This window comes from Salmo trutta, chromosome 4, assembly GCF_901001165.1.
Source record: "Salmo trutta chromosome 4, fSalTru1.1, whole genome shotgun sequence".
Taxonomy (NCBI): domain Eukaryota; kingdom Metazoa; phylum Chordata; class Actinopteri; order Salmoniformes; family Salmonidae; genus Salmo; species Salmo trutta.
Window position 1 is genome coordinate 22490659 of NC_042960.1, and position 20102 is coordinate 22510760.

General features: G+C 43.4%; 1 protein-coding gene across 2 annotated transcripts in view; it reads left to right on the forward strand.

Annotated features, from left to right (window-relative positions):
• Nucleotides 1-290: 290 nt before the first annotated feature.
• Nucleotides 291-20102, forward strand: part of acsl1a (acyl-CoA synthetase long chain family member 1a) — a 56225-nt gene continuing 36413 nt past the window's right edge. For both annotated transcript variants that reach the window (XM_029750182.1, XM_029750183.1), the window contains exons 1-2: nucleotides 291-390; nucleotides 17248-17447. In XM_029750182.1, the coding sequence (XP_029606042.1) occupies nucleotides 17253-17447 (195 nt within the window). In that variant the 5' untranslated portion in view covers nucleotides 291-390; nucleotides 17248-17252. The remainder of the gene's footprint in view (nucleotides 391-17247; nucleotides 17448-20102) is intronic.

The window sequence follows — 20102 nt, forward strand, 5'->3', positions numbered from 1 at the left end:
CTACATGAATTGCTCTGATAAAGATTGTTTTGAAATTGAACTTGGAGCAAAATTGAACTTGTCTGAACAAACTTGCATCCGAAGCATCTTTAATAAACAAATACAAGTTGTTTGAGCAAATATGATCTGAAACTCTTTCTGTGATTAAATATTTATAGAATAATGTGACGTAAATAAAGTGTGATGGAATGTGCAAAAAATGGACGCGTACGTAACGTTCAATAAAAATTGTCCAATGAAAACACGCCTTTGAAAATGTATGGGGAAAATATTAGACAGCATCACTGATTGGCCAAGCAGCTGCTTTACAAGTGAGATGCACTGTTGTTGAGCGCTACATCCTCTTTAAAGATTCTGAATGGTGCACGACTAGGAGGCTGCCTGACACAGGTTTGTTGGATGTTTAACTTTATGCTTTTCCTGTTCAATTATATTATTCCAAGTTTGTGCTCAATAACTATGTAAAAGTAAGAAATACATTATTGTGTGTTTGGTTGCGCAATAACTGGGTCATTAAAAAAAAACAACAGTCGCTCAGTTTTCAAAAGGCGTAACGTTTAGATGTCTGATGGTGGATTAAATCGTTTTAAATGTAGATAATATCATCATATTATCAATACAGATTACGTGCACATCGCAGGCTGGATAGACTACGCATTTTAAGACGTAGGCCTATACAAAAACAATATTTATATTTTACAGGCGTTCCCTATTTCGTAGCGTGCTCGGTGAATCAACACGTAGTCATAAAAATAGCTATCTGCTGTATAACTTTTTTCTTTCTGTAAACTATATATCAACTTCTTGCTACGTTTGCGAGACACTCAACTTTGTTTAGAAACGTTTTATCGTGATGCGCGCTTTTAGGACTTGTGAAAGGAGCCCGAATGACGCCATTGTTAGTTAATTCAGTAATATTGTAATATACGTTTTTAAAAGGAGACAATGTATCCATTGTCAAACTCGTGTTGTGGCATCCCCGCCTTGTCATTTGCCACGAGTTACTATCAGTGATTCTCGAAAAATATTCATAGGTTAATTGGTATACTTTTTAAAACCATTTTATTTAAGCAAGCAATATAAAATACAATATTTCCATTAGTAAAGCAAAAGTGATAGGCTACTCCGATGCATAGAGAAAACAATTGAAATACTTTTGATTATTTTGGAATTAACAGTAACTTTCTTTATGATGTTTCATTTTAAAGGGAAATTGGGATACCCATTTAAGTGACTGTGCAAGGTTCTGTTGAAATTGCAATGTAGCGATTTATTTTCAAAGAGTAGCTCAAAGCCTATTAATGCTGCATTAGGCCTACTCAGGGTTTCAGTCTTAGTGACCTTCTCAAATGAAGGTTTATTTTTGCTTTTGCTAAACAGTTCATTCCTAAACATTATTAAGCTTAGTACAGGTGGCAAGATTTAAACCTGTTGGTGTAACTAAGACTTCAATGTTCTTTCCCAGAAAGCTGTAATGCACACTTTATTAACCCTGCCCAGGCCAGTCCAGGGTGGCTTCAAGTTCACAGCTATTTCAAAGACATACATTTGCTACCAATGGTTGTAGCCTACTTATTAGGCCCAAGTTCAAATAACGACAGGTGCCATTGAAACTTGGTTTGGTAGAACACCTGAACATTTGACGTTATAAGCTAGGCCTATACCTGGCTCATTGTGGTACAGCAGACAACCGCATAAGAGGAATTGTGTGGAATGTTGCCTGGAGTCTGTTTTTGACATTGACTCACTGTCTGAGTGTGCTGCTTTTAACCGGCTCTCCTGTTGACAATATTCTTGCGACGCGAACCCTTTTTTAAATGTTTTTATTTTCTGTATTGGTCTGCCATGTGGTTATCATATGGAGTAGCATTGTTCATATACTACAAAGGAGATAGTATTTTGTTAGTGTATTACAGTACCGCTGTTTGTTTTTTTAGGTGAAAGGGGAATTTCTCTTATTGATAGTTGACTACAACCCCCAGGGTCAGTGTGTTCCTGAAATCTGGAGTAGTCCGCATAAAAAAAAAAAAAAAAGTTGCCAGCTAAGGGAGAGTGGTGGCATGCCCCCCTGCAAAAATGTTTGCCCTTCAAAATCAGATTTGGTGGCATCTGATGCACCACAATTTTAGTCAATTAAGTAGATGCCACAAGGGAGAGTAGCCGGTTATTTGACTGGCAGCTGGCTCTTATGGAACACATGGCAGGGGTCACCGGGGATGTTTCAGTGAGGTTCACAGACAGAAATGTAATAAATACAGCTAACATGGTTTCTTATTCTACTTGGCAGACAACCATATCTGTTCTACTTAATGCTTTTCTATATGAAAGTTTCTGTAATGTTGCACCATCCTGAACCGGCCCCTGTTTACACCCATTCGTCATCCAGCCTGGTTCCCAATACCACCCTAGCTTTTTTTTGCCTTAAAGCTGCTAGGTCTGGTCTGAAACCAACCCCTATACCCCTTCCTTTAGTTGCATGCATTCATGCCTCTTAGAATTCAGATATGAAGCGATGTGTTGACTGACAACCATGTGGCAACTTCTACAGAAGATCTTCTCACGCCTTTTACTATATATTACAAAGGGATACTGCTACGATCTCTGGTTCGTATTTGTATGTTACAGATGTTACATCTCTCCAAATGTGCCACAAAAGAGATCTGGAAACAGATTTTTTTTTTTTATGACCGTATGCATGACTGAATGTCATTTACAAAATAGCCTCCAATACCCTTCTCAATAGACTGCATCCAGTTTATCACAGTGCCATCCTTTTTGTCACCAAAGCCCCATATACTACCCACCACTGCGACCTGTACGCTCTCGTTGGCTGGTCCTCGCTTCATACTCGTTGCCAAACCCACCTGCTCCAGGTCATCTACAAGACCCTGCTAGGTAAAGTCCCCCCTTATCTCAGCTCACTGGTCACCATAGCAGCACCCACCTGTAGCACGCGCTCCAGCAGGTATATCTCTCTGGTCACCCCCAAAGCCAATTCCTCCTTTGGCCGTCTCTCCTTCCAGTTCTCTGCTGCCAATGACTGGAACGAACTACAAAAATCTCTGAAACTGGAAACACTTATCTCCCTCACTAGCTTTAAGCACCAACTGTCAGAGCAGCTCCACAGATCACTGCACCTGTACATAGCCCATCTATAATTTAGCCCAAACAACTACCTCTTCCCCTACTGTATTTATTTTGCTCCTTTGCACCCCATTATTTATATTTCTACTTTGTACTTTCTTCCACTACAAATCTACCTTTCCAGTGTTTTACTTGCTATATTGTATTTACTTTGCCACCATGGCCTTTTTTGCGTTTACCTCCCTTATCTCACCTCATTTGCTCACATTGTGTATATAGACTTATTTTTCTACTGTATTATTGACTGTATGTTTGTTTTACTCCATGTGTAACTCTGTATGTGTCGAACTGCTTTGCTCTATCTTGGCCAGGTCGCAATTGTAAATGAGAACTAGTTCTCAACTTGCCTATCTGGTTAAATAAATAAATGCATGAAGTAGGAGATGGGCTACAAGATGGACCACACTTTTTTTTTTATTAATCAAAGGCGGAAATCCTCAGGAAGTTTAGGTCTACTTGTTGCTTAATCTTCAATCTAACTGCAGTTAGCTGTCTAAAGCTAGACTTGACAGATTTTAAATCTACAATTGCTGCATCCATTTGTGGACTTAAATTGAGATGTATAAACTCAGCAAAAAAAGAAATGTCATCACAGTCAACTGTGTTTATTTTCAGAAAACTTAACAAGTGTAAATATTTGTATGATCATAACAAGATTCAACAACTGAGACATAAACTGAACAAGTTCCACAGACGTGTGACTAACAGAAATGGAGTAATGTTTCCCTGAACAAAAAGGGGGTGTCAAAATCAAAAGTAGCAGTCAGTATCTGGTGTGGCCACCAGCTGCATTAAGTACTGCAGTGCATCTCCTACTCATGGGCTGCACCAGATTTGCTAGTTCTTGCTGTGAGATGTTACCCCACTCTTCCACCAAGGCACCTGCAAGTTCCCGGACATTTCTGGGGGGGAATGGCCCTAGCCCTCACCCTCTGATCCAACAGGTCCCAGACGTGCTAAATTGGATTGAGATCCGGGCTATTCGCTGGCCATTGCAGAACACTGACATTCCTGTCTTGCAGGAAATCACGCACAGAATGAGCAGTATGGCTGGTGTCATTGTCATGCTGGAGGGTCCTGTCAGGATGAGCCTGCAGGAAGGGTACCACATGAGGGAGGAGGATGTCTTCCCTATCTCCATCCATGGCTAATTTAGTAAAAGGTCTATTTTAGCTAGCCAGCCACCTGGATCCTGGACTTCCTGACGGGCTGCCCCCAGGTGGTAAGGGTAGGTAACAACACATCCGCCAAGCTGATCCTCAACACGGGGGCCCCTCAGAGGTGCGTGCTCAGTCCCTTCCTGTACTCCCTGTTTACTCATGACTGCACTGCCAGGCAGAACTCCAACACTCCTGATCTCTGACAACGATGAGACAGCCTATAGGGAGGAGGTCAGAGACCTGACTGTGTGGTGCAAGGACAACAACCTCTCCCTCAACGTGATCAAGACAAAGGAGATGATTGTGGACTACAGGAAAAGGAGGACCGATTATGCCCCCATTCTCATCGACGGGGCTGTAGTGGAGCAGATTGAGCGCTTCAAGTTCCTTGGCATCCACGTCACCAACAAACTAACATGGTCCAAGCACACACAGTCGTGAAGAGGGCACGACAAAACCTATTCCCCCTCAGGAGACTGAAAAGATTTGGCATGGTTCCTCAGATCCTCAAAAGGTTCTACAGCTGCACCTCTGAGAGCATCCTGACTGGTTGCATCACTGCCTGGGATGGCAACTCCTTGGCCTCCGACTGCAAGGCACTCCAGAGGGTAGTGCGCATGGAACAGTACATCACCGGGCCAAGCTTCCTGCCATCCAGGACCTCTGTACCAGGCTGTGTCAGAGGAAGGCCCTAAAAATGGTCAGACTCCAGCCACCCTAGTCATAGACTGTTCTCTCTGCTACTGCACGGGAAGCGGTAACGGAGCGCCAGGTCTAAATTGCTTCTACCCCCAAGCCGTAAGACTCCTGAACAGCTAATCAAATGGCTACCCAGACTATTTGCATCCTCCCCACACCTCTGGAATGCTGCTGCTACTCTTATCTATGCATAGTCTTAAAGTGACTATCTACATGTAGGGCTGGGCGATATGCCTATATAATATATTGTGTGATAAAACGTCTTTGGTATCATTATGCTCTATCATTTATTTTGTTGTCGTAAATCACACTTTTTACAGCAATATTTTCCGTCAATTGAACGATGCTTTGCGTTCTTCCACGTGCCGTGTGGAAGGAAATTTGCATCACAAACAAACATGAAGGAGAGTGAATGTGACACAGAGCACGGCGACACGGAGCTGCTACCTAAGAGGGGCTACTTTGGTCAGATAGACGTGGTTTGGGTGGGAAGTCTGACACAGACCAGAGAACTGTCCTCTGCAAAATATTCCTCAGGTCAGTACCGACAACAGGCTCAAACACCACTAACCTCTTTTACCACCTACGCAAGAATCATGTGAAACAGTACGGAGAGAGTCTACGGATGAGACCGACAAAAGTACAATCGAGTGCTCAAAACAAAGCAAGAGGCTTTTGCCCAGTTGGCGCTAACACTCGACCCAATGTACCAAATGCATATTGACATGTGACACACATTAATGCCAAAATAACACACAACAGGCAAGCACCCCCCCCTCAAAAAAAGTGTGTGTGTATATAGATATATATATTTATTTTGTTTGCAGATTTTTATACATTAATATTCTGTTAAATGCTTAATTGAAAATTTGCACCAAGGTTCTAAATAAAAGGAGATACTTACTCATATTTGATTCTATCTTTTTTATGTTGAGTATAATTCAAAGGTAATAAGTAGGCCTTTACATGTGGTAATTTTATATGAACTATTTATTCATTGAATTTACAGAATGTGCAATATGGTGATATGTATCGTTAACGGGATATGAAATTACCTATATCGTGATATGAGCTTTTGGCCATATTTCCCAGCCCTACCTACATGCATATATTACCTTGACACCGGTGCCCCGCACATTGACTCTGTACCGGTTCCCCCTGTATATAGCCCCGCTATTGTTATTTACTGCTGCTCTTTAATCATTTGTTATTCTTATGTCTTACTTTTAAAGTATTTTCTTGAACTGCATTGTTGGGTAAGGGCTTGTAAGTAAGCCTTTCACTGTAAAAGCTGTTGTATTCGGCGCATGTGACAAATAACATTTAATTTGCTGCGACGCACACAGACCAATTTCTGTAGTTTACAAACTTGTGATTATCATGTGGAGGATTCTTGTCCTGTCCGCTTTGAAGTACAGTGACAGCGTTCAAGGAAATCTGGAAATGGAGGCTTGTGGTGTGGAGAAAAAAAACTCTTGGTCCTCTCTCGCTTTCGTCTCGAATGTTCGGCATCTCTCACATGAGAATCTAGCATTTTCCACTTCAGATTACAGAGCTCTCTCTCCCTCCCTCCCCTCCCTTCTCACACCCTCCCTCCCCTCCCTTCTCACACCCTCCCTCCCTCCCTTCTCACACCCTCCCTCCCTCCCTTCTCACACCCTCCCTCCCTCCCTCCCTTCTCACAACCTCCCTCCCTCCCTCCCCTCCCTTCTCACACCACTCTGTGGAACAGGGCCAAGGATGCACTGACTCTCCACCGTGACCCGCCTACTCCGCTCGTCTTTGGCAGGGGTTACTAACGGCCAAAGCCCTCAGGCCACAGCAAGTCAGTGAGCCTTTATTTACACAACACTTCTACCAAGGCTCTGACCAAGGCCTGGTCAAACAGGAAATCGGCACTCGGGCAGGGGCGAGCTGTAAGGTATTAGCGCGTCATTGGTGAGAGCCCCATTCCGTTGAGTGGAAAGTTAGAGCTTACCTCTCTCTGTAAACGGCTAAATGAGCTAAAGCTGATGAGATTAAGGGTATTTAATGCTTTCCATTGATGGTTAGATGCTAAATGGATATTAGTCCAAATTGTTTTGAGTTTGTAGCATTTCGGTGTAAAGGCGTGGTGATTTTTAAATTGTTTGCGAAGAAAATCAATAGTCCCTGGCAAAAAAAGATAATGTATAGCCACAGTGGGATCGGAGTGCTGTAACGAACTGTTGATATAAAAATATGTATGAATGTGCTTTATAAATATAACATTTGGGGTTTAGGCCTAGTGGTTCTTCACCACTGGATGACAAAATGTATCCTGTAACACGAAGTCTTTTTGAACCGAGGTATGAACCGAACCGTGACGCATGGATTTAGTAAACCTTTGCACTCCTACATTTTATTTGAATGTTAAGACAGCAGGTTTGATGCTGCATGTAGAGAGATGCGTACAGAGCTATTATTCTCTTATTGATCATGGTTATGAATGCCTTTTTGACAAACGCACATGCAGTTTAAATTTAAACTACCGTAATTCCGGACTATAAACCGCAACTTTTTTTCCAGGCTTTGAACCTCGCGGCTTAAACAATGACGCGACTAATATATGGATTTTTCACGCTTTCAAATTTTTTTTCTCCAAAAAAACACATTCTGTGATGTGCTCAGTTTTTTTGGCGGCATGAAGCTTTCATTAGACCAATGAAATTGCCGAACGGGTTAAGGTCAAACAACTTTTTTTGGTTTACTGTTTATATTAAATCGAGCGCTCTCAAACTTCCCATCATTCTGATTACGGTAGTCATTTTGTCACCCTCATCATGGCAAAGACACGGAGAAATGCATATGATGCAGCTTTCAAGTTGAAGGCGATTGATCTGGCTGTTGGAAAAGGAAATAGAGCTGCTGCACGGGGGCTTGGTCTTAATGAGTCGATGATAAGATGTTGGAAACCGCAGCGTGAGGAATTGACTCAGTGCAAAAAGACAACTAAAGCTTACTGCAAATTTTTTATTTTTGTTACAAGCTGTGTTTCGTTAAAGCCTGTGTAAAGTTAATTTGTTTCAATGTACCGGTAGGCACCTGCGGCTTAGACGGCTTATTTATGTTCAAAATATATATTTTTTTATTCAGTGGGTGCGGCTTATATTCAGGTGCGCTTAATAGTCCGGAAATTACGGTAGGTGAAAATTGGGTCTGATTTTATAAGTATGACTTTGAAATTGTCCTCTACCATGTTTTTAGGATTCATAGCCCAGACTAAGATTCTCAGGTGCAATCTGTAAGTGTAATTTCCAATTAAAAGTGTTGACCCTGGTTTTGTTTGTAAATGGGGGTGATGGGTCTTGGAAAATAAAGGGATTCTACTATATGTGGTTGACTCTGCAGTGTGTTGGTGGGAGCCTCATGGAATCTTGGCAGGTTAGGAAAGCCTGGTCCCACATCTGTTTGTGCTATATGGCTACAGTTAGGTGTGAGAATTGACCATAGGAGTTGGCAAGACAGCACAAACAGATCTGGGTCTGGGCTAAGGCTAGTTTTGAAGCCATTTTAGCAGACTACGGTCTTTCGGTCCTGTTGACTGGGAGGCTGCAGTCACCGAGCCATGCCTGCAGTGCGGGCAACCTTCCCTCACATTCACCCCTCCCCAATGTCCCATCTCTCTATGACCCTGTACAGTGTGGTCGTGACCCAGCACATTTGATTTCCTCTTGGGTCACCTGCTGTCCTCATGAATGCTGCTCTCCCCACCAAAGTCACCTTTGTGTCCAAAGGGGAGTGGGGTTTGAGGGTGAAAGATGAGGTTGTGTCCGTGCGGGGCTAATTATAGGCGGATGGATCGCTTTGCAGTTACCTCCACCTCACCACCCCCTACACTCAGTCCACAACTAGCCAACTCAGTCACACTAGTCTAGATTGACCTCCCTGCTCCCTTGCAGTGAAATAAATCTAGTATGCTTCCCCCAACGTGTGTGTCTCGTATGTTAACAACTTTGTATGTATAGAATAACGATCCCCCTGCCCCTTTACTACAACATCCTCCAGAGATATTTGTAGCTAATGCTGTTGAATTATCAATGAGGCATCAGCGCTTAACAAATCACAACACGCACACGCATACACACAGCCTATTCAATAACTGAATAGTGCATGGCAGTTTTGAGGGGTTTTTCTGTATGCAAAAGGATGTTGCACTAGGCTAGAGTATCCATACTGTGCTAATTCAGGAGGGAATCAATATGCTACAGGGATGGTGCTGCTGATTTCCTCCAATTTATGGGAATTTTCACATCACTGAGACTAGAAGCCTGGTGGCTTTTGGTCCTGAGAATTCAAGGTGGATTCAAGAGGGGCTTTTCAGGAGGGTGCAACGTTACATAATTGCATCTTCCTGTATGTTCTATCTCAAAATGAGCTCTATTTGAATTAGATTTATGTCTGCACTTGCCAGGTTCAGAAAGTCCCACTTCATTGAATACGCTGTACATCTAGAAGTGGAGTTGCTGGTATTGTGACAGTGTGAGCCCTCTGGGCATTTCTAACTGTAAACAATTGAAACTGAGCTAGCACGCTGCTTTAACACACCTATAGCAGTTTTAAATCCCTAGTCTTCTAAAGAATTCCCTTAACTTTAGCTTTAGAGGATGTGTTTTTGGACCAGGCCTTGGAGTGGGAATGGGCTAGGCATTGTATCTGAAGCAGGCCTATGAGTGGGTAGGGGTTGAATGGCACGACAGGATCTCGTCACTGTCCATAGCTTATGCCTGCCCATACCATAACCCCTCCCCCACCATGGGACACTGTTCACAAAGTTGACATCAGCAAACTGCTTGTACAGTTGAAAGCGGTATTAATCTGTGAAGAGCACACTTCTCCAGCATGCCAGTGGCCATCGAAGTCTGTTCTTCGGCGTCGTAACAGTCAGGTCGAGACCCTGGTGAGGGCGATGAGCACTCACATGAGCTTCCCTGAGACGGTTTGTGACATTTTGTGCAGAAATTATTTTGTGAAAACCCAGTTTTTGTCAGCTGTCCGGGTGGCTGGTCTCGGATGATCCCACAGGTGAAGAAGCCGGATGTGGAGGGGCTGGCCTGGTTACACGTGGTTTGCGGTTTTTGAGTCCGGACTGTGTCGCAGCCAGCCGTGATTGGGAGAATCATGAGGCGACGCGTAATTGGCCCAGTGTCGTCCGGGTTAGGGAGGGTTTGGCTGGCCGGGATGTCCTTGTCACATCGCGCTCTAGTGACTCCTGTGGCGGGCGGGGCGCATGCACGCTGACACGGTTGCAAGGTGTATGGTATTTCCTCCGACACATTCCGGGTTAAGCGTCAAGAAGCAGTGCGGCTTGGCGGGGTTGTGTTTCGGAGAACGCACATCTCTCGACCTTCACCTCTCCCGAGTCCCATTGTTGTAACTCCCAAACGGACAAGACTGTAACTACCAATTGGCTATGACGAAAAAGGGGGTAAAAAATTATGGAGGTGACTTATGGTAGAGAAATGATCATTGAATTCTCTGGCAACAGCTCTGGTGGACATTCCTGCAGTCAGCATGCCAATTGGCACGCTCCCTCAATTTGAGACCTGGCATTGTGTTGTGACAACTGCACATCTTATTATCCCCAGCACAAGGTGCTGTGTAATGATTATGCTGTTTAATCAGCATCTTGATATGCCGCACCTGCGAGATGGATGGATTATCTTGGCAAAGGATGCTCACTAACAGGGATGTAATTTTGTGTGCAAAATTTGAGAGAAATAAAAGCATTGCGCATGAAACAATTCTGGGATCTTTTAGTCCCATGTTTCATGAGCTGAATTAACACTTTACATGTTGTGTGTTATATTTTTGTTCAGTATAGTTGATCCTTCTCTTGTCAATCCCCTACAGTTATCCTGTATGTGAATACTTTGTTGCATCGTATTCAAAACTTCTGCAGGGCACCAACAAGTAGCCTACCATTTAACAACCTGAATTTTACAATTTGATATTTTGGACATGGCTCAGGTTAACCACTCTTCTATGTTAGTTTTCCTAAGTAAAAGTAGCTAGTAAGTAAGTTGTACTCCATATTTTATTAACATCACACATCATATCCAGGGGATCTGCAAGAATGTTTCTGTATAAACCTAGATAGTCTGACTCATGCACTTGACTTGCCCTGAAATGACTGAACCACATACCACTTTCTTTTTAGCTGTTGACAGTGCTGTATTCCGTGCGTTTTGCGGTCAAACAGACCAGCTGGATTGTGACCCCCCCCCCCCCCCCCCCTCAGTTTTTTCCAATGTCTTCAGTTTTCTGGCTGAGTGGGGTGACTGGTGGGCGAGCGCTGCCATTGGCCCATCATCCTCCCAGGCCAATTATGGAGGGGCTGGCTGGAGGGGGAGAAGCAGTGGAGGGTTACCTTTAGCCTGGAAACGACTCCCAGCCAAGCCATGTGATGCCTGTGGCATGTCCCTTTTCCCTGCTCTCCCCGGCCAGCTGACTGAGGCGCGCACACATGCGCCTTGTGTGTGTGTGTGGTTATACATGCATACACAGACGCTTGTATGCACATACCACACACTTAGAGTGGGCAGGTTGGTATGGAAACAAAGATAAGAGGGGGGCTGAGAGGGAAATGGCAATGGTTTTAAGTATAGTGAGCATTCGGCTGTGGTAGTTACCCTAGTCTTAAGAGTTCCACCATTTTTGTTTGACCTAAGCAGTTGTCCATATCTGGAGGTTGTTCAGTAAAAAACAACATTTACCCTCTGTACCTCTTCCTTGTTATAATCTCTAATTTCCCTGGCAGTGTGTACGTCAAGCTACCAGCTATTCCCGCGAATGGTCTACCCCGGGGCTTGTTTACATGAGATTAGATTCTTCTTCATTAACATGTTTCAGATGTGATGGCTCTGCCATTAGCAACATTAGCATCCTGGACTAAATCTTCAATCACTATGATGGGGATCTATTGGGGCTTTTGTGGTTAGGGCTGGCACGGTAATTCTATAATCGTGTAACCGACGATAATGGATGAAGACAATGAAAATAAAAATGTTTTAATACATTCACTTTAGAATTTATATTAGTCGAAGTTTACATACACCTTAGCCAAATACAGTTAAACTCAGTTTTTCACAATTCCTGACATTTAATCCTAGTTAAAATTCTCTGTCTTAGGTCAGTTAGGATCACCACTTTTTTATTTTAAGAATGTGAAATGTCATAGTAGGGATAATGATTTATTTCAGCTTTTATTTCTTTCATCACATTCCCAGTGGGTCAGAAGTTTAAATACACTCAATTAGTATTTGATAGCATTGTGTTTAACTTGGGTAAAATGTTTCGGGTAGTCTTCCACAAGCTTCCCACAATAAGTTGGGTGAATTTTGGCCCATTCCTCCTGACAGAGCTGGTGTAACTGAGTCAGGTTTGTAGGCTTCCTTGGTCGCACACACTTCTTCAGTTCTGTCCACAAATTTTCTATAGGTTTGAGATCAGGGCTTTTTCCTCAACATAACGATGGTCATTATTGCCAAACAGTTATATTTTTGTTTCATCAGACCAGAGGACATTACTCCAAAAAGTACAATCTTTGTCTACATGTGCAGTTGCAAACCATGGTCTGGCTTTTTTATGGAGGTTTTGGAGCAGTGGCTTCTTCCTTGAAGAGCAACCTTTCAGGTTGTCGATATAGGACTCGTTTTTACTGCGGATATAGATACTTTTGTACCTGTTTCCTCCAGCATATTCGCAAGGTCCTTTGCTGCTGTTCTAGGATTGATTTGCACTTTTTGCACCAAAGCACGCTCATCTCTAGGAGACAGAACACGTCTCCTTCCTGAGCGGTATGACGCCTGCGTGGTGACATGGTGTTTATACTTACGTACTGTTTGTACAGATGAACGTGGTACCTTCAGGCGTTTGGAAATTGCTCCCAAGGATGAACCAGACTTGTGGAGGTCTACAATATTTTTTTTCTGAGGTCTTGGGTGATTTCTTTAGATTTTTTTTCCCCCCCATGATGTCAAGCAAAGAGGCACTGAGTTTGAAGGTAGGCCTTAATGCATCCACAGGTACACCTTCAATTGACTCAAATTATGTAAATTAGCCCATCAGAAGCTTTTAAATCCATGACATTTTCTGGAATTTTCCAAGCTGTTTTAAAGGCACTGTCAACTTAGTGTATGTACACTTCTGACCCACTGGAATTGTGACACAGTGAATTGTAAGTAAAATAATCTGTCTAAACAATTGTTGGAAAAATGACTTGTCATGCGCAAAGTAGATGTCCTAACCGTCTTGCCAAAGCTATAGTTTGTTAACAATTCATTTGTGGAGTGGTTGAAAAACAAGTTTTAATAACCTAAGTGTATGTAAACTTCCGACTTCAACTGTGTGTGTATAAATTGTACTCTTTTAAAATTGTACCTTTTTAACTAGGGAAGTCCAGTTAAGAACAAATTCTTATTTACAATGATGGCCTATCTGTCCCCTAACCCTGACGACGCTGGGCCAATTGTGCTCTGCCCTATGGGACTCCCGCTCACGTCCGGTTGTGACGCAGCCTGGGAACGTACCAGGGTCTGTAGTGCCACTCGGGAGACCTGTTTCACATCAAAGCTGTTTTTTTTTTTTTGTTTTATAATAAGGAAAAAAAGTCTGTTTTTTAGAATTTGGTGTTGTGGAACAAACCACTGACTGAAGAAGGCCGGGCATTAAAAAAGACGAGACGTGTGGTTGAGTCCATTTTCATGGTAACATGTATTCTTTACCACGTGGTGAAACTTTGCTGCTTGTTTTAGCAAGGTGTTGTAGCAAACAACTATCAGCAAATGCATGCACTCAATGGCTTACCACAAACAGGGCACACTGTCACTTGACCAAGATATCAGCAAGCTAGGCTAGCTATCCCCTAGCTGTCAGTTTAGGAAAGGGGATACCTAGTCAGTTGTACAACTGAATGCATTCAACTGAAATGTGTCCTTCTGCATTTAACCCAACCCCGGTGCGGGGGGCTGCCAGTAAGTAAACACAGAACAGTCTGATTTGAGTATTTGGTTGCTTAGGCAATACCCGCCCCTGAAGCAGCAGCACATGCAGTCAGGATTGAATGAGAGGAGAATATATTTAATCTAAAAAATATGTTTTTATAACGATGGTCACTTCAAAACTTCCATGACAGTCACAGCCCTATTCGTGGTCCTAACACAGACCGGCACACGCTTTTCAATGACTGCTTCCTTGAGCGGAGCTCCAATGAGTGGCTCTGAAGAGGGTCAGCGCCTCATGCGCCTGCTGTTTTGAAAGGGGGCGTCGCCCTGTTATTCATAATTGTGAGAACTAAGAGGTCTACTGTAGCTCAGTCCCCTCTGGGAGCAATTGCTACTACTTCAGGGATACAAGGTAAAGAGATTAACTGCTCTGTATCAGTAGAGGTACATCTCCTTTTTGTGGCTATTTTTCAATGATTGTCACAATGTGAATATCATTTTATTTTTTTCTCTGACACAGAAATGTGAACGAAGCAAAAACATTTTTATTTTGAATATTTTCTTAGGGTAAAATGTGACTGCCACTGTTCTTGGAAGTAAAAATTGAGCCATCTCCCTGTCTAACTAACCATTCTCAGTCATCAATAGTGTCAGGCAGTCTAGGGGCAAAGAGCATAGGGTGACCTATTCACTCTTTCCTGTTTCTCTGTCTACCTCTCATTCTGATCTCTGTAATTGTGCCAAGACAGGATGAAGCACCTTTGAGACTGTAGTGCAGTTTCCAATGGTAACAAAGCTTTTTAAGAACAAACAGGATCATCAAAAAATATTCTGTCACAATTGATGGGAAATGAGAGTAGAAGTGTAGTCGTCTTTACTTTTAAAGACCCTTCACGGTTTTAATGCTAAAATGTGTTGGTTTATGGTGTTGTATAGACTCAAAATGGCTTGCTTCTGAAGCTAAGCAGGGTTGGTACTGGTCAGTCCCTGGATGGGAGACCAGATGCTGCTAGAAGTGGTGTTGGAGGGCTAGTAGGAGGCACCCTTTCCTCTGGTCTAAAAAAATATCCCAATTCCCCCAGGGCAGTGATTGGGGACATTGCCCAGTGTAGGGTGCTGTCTTTCGAGTGGGACATTAAACGGGTGTCCTGACTCTCTGTGGTCACTAAAGATCCCATGGCACTTCGTTGGCTAAGTTCCCAATCTGGCCTTCATACCATCATGGCCACCTAATCATCCACAGCTTACAATTGGCTCATTCATCCCTCTCCCCTGTAACTATTCCCCAGGTCGTTGCTGTAAATGAGAATGTGTTCTCAGTCAACTTACTGGTAAAATAATAAAATAAAAAGTAATGCAACTTTCAGTTTGGCTGAATGTTGTTGTATTGACAGAGCTGTTGACATTGAACATGTTGTGAGGTGACTGTCCTTCAGACTGTGACTTATGACGGTCACACTGGTCTCCGTGGAGAGTGAGTGACTAGAGCCTCAGGGCCTTGTACTATAAAATGCTTCCTTCTTCCTTAAGGTAATACTGTTCAAAAAATGATTTATATTTTTTTTGTATTTTCATTGTTGGACATAAGACTGTTATCAGCACCAGGAAATCCATTTTAATTTAGGAAATATGTTCCCAAGTATTCCCATGCGTAATAGAGGTTTGAAATGTTTTAGTGAAATATGTTATCTGTTTGGGCTTCTTGTGGTCAATTTGCAGTCTACAAATAATTTTGTTTTTATGCTCCGGCACCCCGACCAGCTGCTCAAGAAACAATTGGCCCGTGGCTGATTATTGTTGACAATTCCTGCTGTAGAAAGTACCCACACAGTTGTCAGATGTTGCCTTACACCCTGGACTACCAATCTACCCGCTTTGCTGGGCTCAATTAAACTGTGCCGGATCATGAGATCAATGCTGACTTCAAGGAAGTGTTTATACAGGGCTCGGGCCTGGTGTGCAGGGAAGAGGGGATTACAGTGAGCTCACTATCAAAGCACTTCAGACAGGAAATGTTACCACGTCTTACTTCCCCACTAAAATGAGATGTGCCATGTGTGGGTGTCCTGATATCATGATGGAAACCTGTGTTCAGGATTGGTTTGTGGAATGTTTTGAGTGTCAGTTTGCCTCCCCTAAGGCATTCATTATGTTTGCATGTTAAGTGTTTGGTGATGGGGAAAATAATAGAATATAATACAAGGCGCTATGAGGCCTCCCGAGCGGCGAAGTGGTCTAAGGCACTACTGCAGTACTGTAGCTGTGCTACTAGAGATCCTGGTTCGAGTCCAGGCTCTGTCGCAGCCGGCTGTGACCGGGAGACCCATGGGGCGGCGCACAATTTGGCCCAGTGTCATCCGGGTTAGGGGAGGGTTTGGCCGGCAGGGAAGTTCTTGTCCCGTTGCACACTAGCGACTCGTGTGGCGGACCGGGCGCATGCACGCCTACTGGTACGCCACGCTGACATTGTCGCCAGGTGTACGGTGTTTCTTCCAACACATTGGTGTGGCTGGCTTACGTGTCAAGAAGCAGTGCGGGTTGTGTTTCGGAGGACCCACGGCTCTCGACATTCGCCTTTCCCGAGTCCGTACGGGATATTCAGCGACGGGACAAGATTGTAACTACCGATTGGCTACCACGAAATTGGAGAGGGAAAAAGGGGTAAAATTAAAAAGGAACTATATTTTCCTCCCTTGGTTTCAGTTTGGTGAGGTGTTACACTAAACCCTTTCTCTCCCATCGTGTTTACATTTTTCATGATATGTGTAGCTCTGTCTCAATGTTCTGAAGTGATTTCCTCGTCATTTCCATCAGCTGCACTGGTCTAAGTTTGTATGCGATGAAGGAAGCCTACTATTACTGTCGCTTTAAGCCGTCTAGTTATTATAGGTGAGTGCAGACAAAGGAAAGGAAGCCATTTGAGAGTAATGGGACCAACCAATTTCAGTAGTACCTACTATAATGTTTCTCGAACCATGGGGATAAGATGGGTACAAACAATATGTTGGTAATGAATGTAGCTCCACCCTCAACCAAAGCTCCTTGCAGTCAAACATGTCACTCCAAATGTGCTCAGTCCTCAGTGTGCAGGGTGGGTGAATGGAACCAGGCACTAGTCCTCCTTTGGCGATTATTGCTTTCCCCTATGCAGTTCTTTCATGTCTTTACATATTGAGGAGGTAGTTAGGTGCTAGGGGAGATGGAAATGTAACTTTTTTTTAAAGACTACAGATATGTGTTACACTAAATGTTTTTTTTTTTCTCCTCTCTCTCGACAACAGAGAAGATGCAGGCCCAGGAGCTCCTGAGACAGCTGCGGATCCCAGAGCTGGAGGATGTGCGCCAGTACATGCACAGCCTGCCCACCAACATGCTGATGGGTGTGGGCGCCCTTGCCGCCCTCACCACCTACTGGTACGCCACGCGGCCCAAGGCCCTCAAGCCGCCCTGCGACCTCAACATGCAGTCAGTGGCCATGGTGGTAAGGGAACATTTTCGTTACTTTAATTTCCTTATGTTCAAATCCCAGTTCTCCTCTTTTTAATATTCCAGCACAAGTCCAAAGAGCATAGGTTTCCTTCGTTTCTGAGACAACTTGTGTAACAGCATAGGAGGAAGTGATGAGGAAATAATGGCTGTATTTGTCAACAAAAAAAGGCTACATGTGACAAAAGACAAACTGTCTATAGATGCATCAGTCTTCATTACTGTATGGTATTGTACTTGTCCACAGTAAGTTATTCTTGTGTACATTTTTGAAGCGTGTTGTAATGTTAACTTGGTTTAAGGCGGTTCAAAAGTTCACAGTTAATGTGGGTGCTTTGGACAATGTGTCCCATGTATTTTTAGTACTGTAGCCTTTGGTCTCTGTCTGTCTGTACAGGTTCATTTTATTAACAACACTTGTTACAACACAAGCGTTGGACCAGATTTTTCTCTTTCTACTTTCAAAATATTATATCCCAGTAACAGAGTAGGAGGCCAGACAACAAGTGTGCTTGTCTGAGCATGTAGTCCAAGACTATTTACATTTTTGAGTGAGTCACTGATTGTGTGTGCACTAGTACAGATTGAAGCATCTTAAGGGACTCCCCCGATTCAATTGGACACCAAGTAAGTCCCTGTATTTATCTTGCTTAAGAAGTGAGATTAATGGGTGTGTGGGTGAGCGCACACACCCCGGTGTTGGCAGTGGGAGTACTTGAGAAAGCTGTTCCTACTCTGGCCTACGTAAACACGAGAAGTTCTTTGCTGTGCCAGCACTGCATTCCTACAGTCCTCATCTGTTATTTTGTGTGTGTGTGTCAAAGACGATGAAAATGTGTAATAGAATTGCGTTGTGTGGTGTAATGAAAAACACTAGTGTCTTTGTTCTGTCAGCCAGCCCTCTATTCAACGTACAATACAAAGTCATTATGCAGACATACTCATATCATGATTCATTACTAATGGTAAATCTTGGGGTGGAGGCAGTCTTCTCTTCTAGCGTCTGCTGCTTGTTTTTCTAAGTGAAGTTTGAAAATGTAAGAAGTCCGTCTTTTTCTTGTTTGAGACGATGTAGCAGTGGTTTGAACACACATACACAAACTCTGATTTACAGTTCTCCAAGCTGGTCACAGGAGGACCAGAGAGTAGGGTGAAGTTACACTCTAGACACTGATCTTGGGTCAGTTTAGCATTTTCCTTACAAATGTTTAAGGTTAAGATTGGGTGAGAGGAAGCTGATCCTAGATCTGTACCTTGAGGAAACTTCACCCAGAGCGGAGAATCAGAGAGAGACCACAATGTAACTGGGCCTGTCAGCATGGGCCCCTTTGTCACCATGACAACCATCTAGGCTGTGTTCCATTCCAGAGAATTAGCCACCCCTCCTCACTCACCCCCTCTGTCCTTGTTCACTCCACTTCACCCAGCTACAGCTTGTGTCTTCTCTGCCCCCCTTCACTCTCACTCATTCACTGTGTGGAAGGTGACCAGTTTCTCTAACCTCAGCCACCCCAGGTAGCCAAGGTTACACTAGCTTTACCCTAGCTTTATTCAGTCATTTCAGATCCTCAAAGGGGGAGTGAGCTAGGGTAGGAAACAACTTTCTGCAATGAAAAGCAGGCTTGGTGTTTTGTCTAGTGCAGCTGTGGCCAACTTCACAGAGCACATGGCAGTTTAGTAGAGTATTATTATTTTTTTGCTCTGTGATTGATGGTTGCAGAAACAGATTGGCCATAGGGCAGTTAAGACAAATGCCAGATGGCCTGGTCCATCTTAAATCCTTGGACATTTGTAAATATGTTTTGCATAGAGTGATCCTAATTTGGTTAATAATGGGGGCCCAAAGAAATGCATTTAAAAAAAATGGGCCAAAGTATCTGGGCAAATGTTGGGTCCTTGGAGGGAAATTATTGAGGAGCAGGTATCGATAGAGGAGAGGGAAGGAGATTGATGTACACACTGTACAGTTGCCCTACCCTCATTAAGCAAAACAAATAATTGTCTTCCTTAACCTTTTATTTAACTAAATTAAACATTTAAAGAAATAAAATCAGTATTCTCATTTTTTTTAAATGCACTACGTAACCAAAAGTATGTGGACACCTTGTTGAACATCTCATTGCAAAATCATGGGCATTAATATGGAGTTGGTTCCCCCTTAGTCTCCATTCTTCTGGGAAGGCTTTCCACTAGATCTTGGAACATTGCTGCGGAGAATTGCTTCCATTCAGCCATGAGCATTAGTGTTGTTGGGCACTGATGTCGGGAGATTAGGCTCGACTCGCAGTCAGCATTCCAATTAATCTCAAAGGTGTTTGATGGGGTTGAGGTCAGGGCTCTGTGCAGGCCAGTCAAGTTCTTCCACACCGATCACGACAAACCATTTCTGTATGGACCTCGCTTTGTGCACTGGGGCATTGTCATGCTGAAACAGGAAAGGGCCTTCACCAAACTGTTGCCACAAAGTTGGAAGCACAGAATCGTCTAGAATGTCATTGTATGCTGTAGCATTAATATTTCCCTTCACTGTAACTAAAGGACCTAGCCCAAACCATGTAACAGCCCCAGACCATTATTCCTCCTCCACCAAACTTTACAGTTGGCACTATGCATTCAGGCAAGTAGCGTTCTCCTGGCATACGCCGAACCC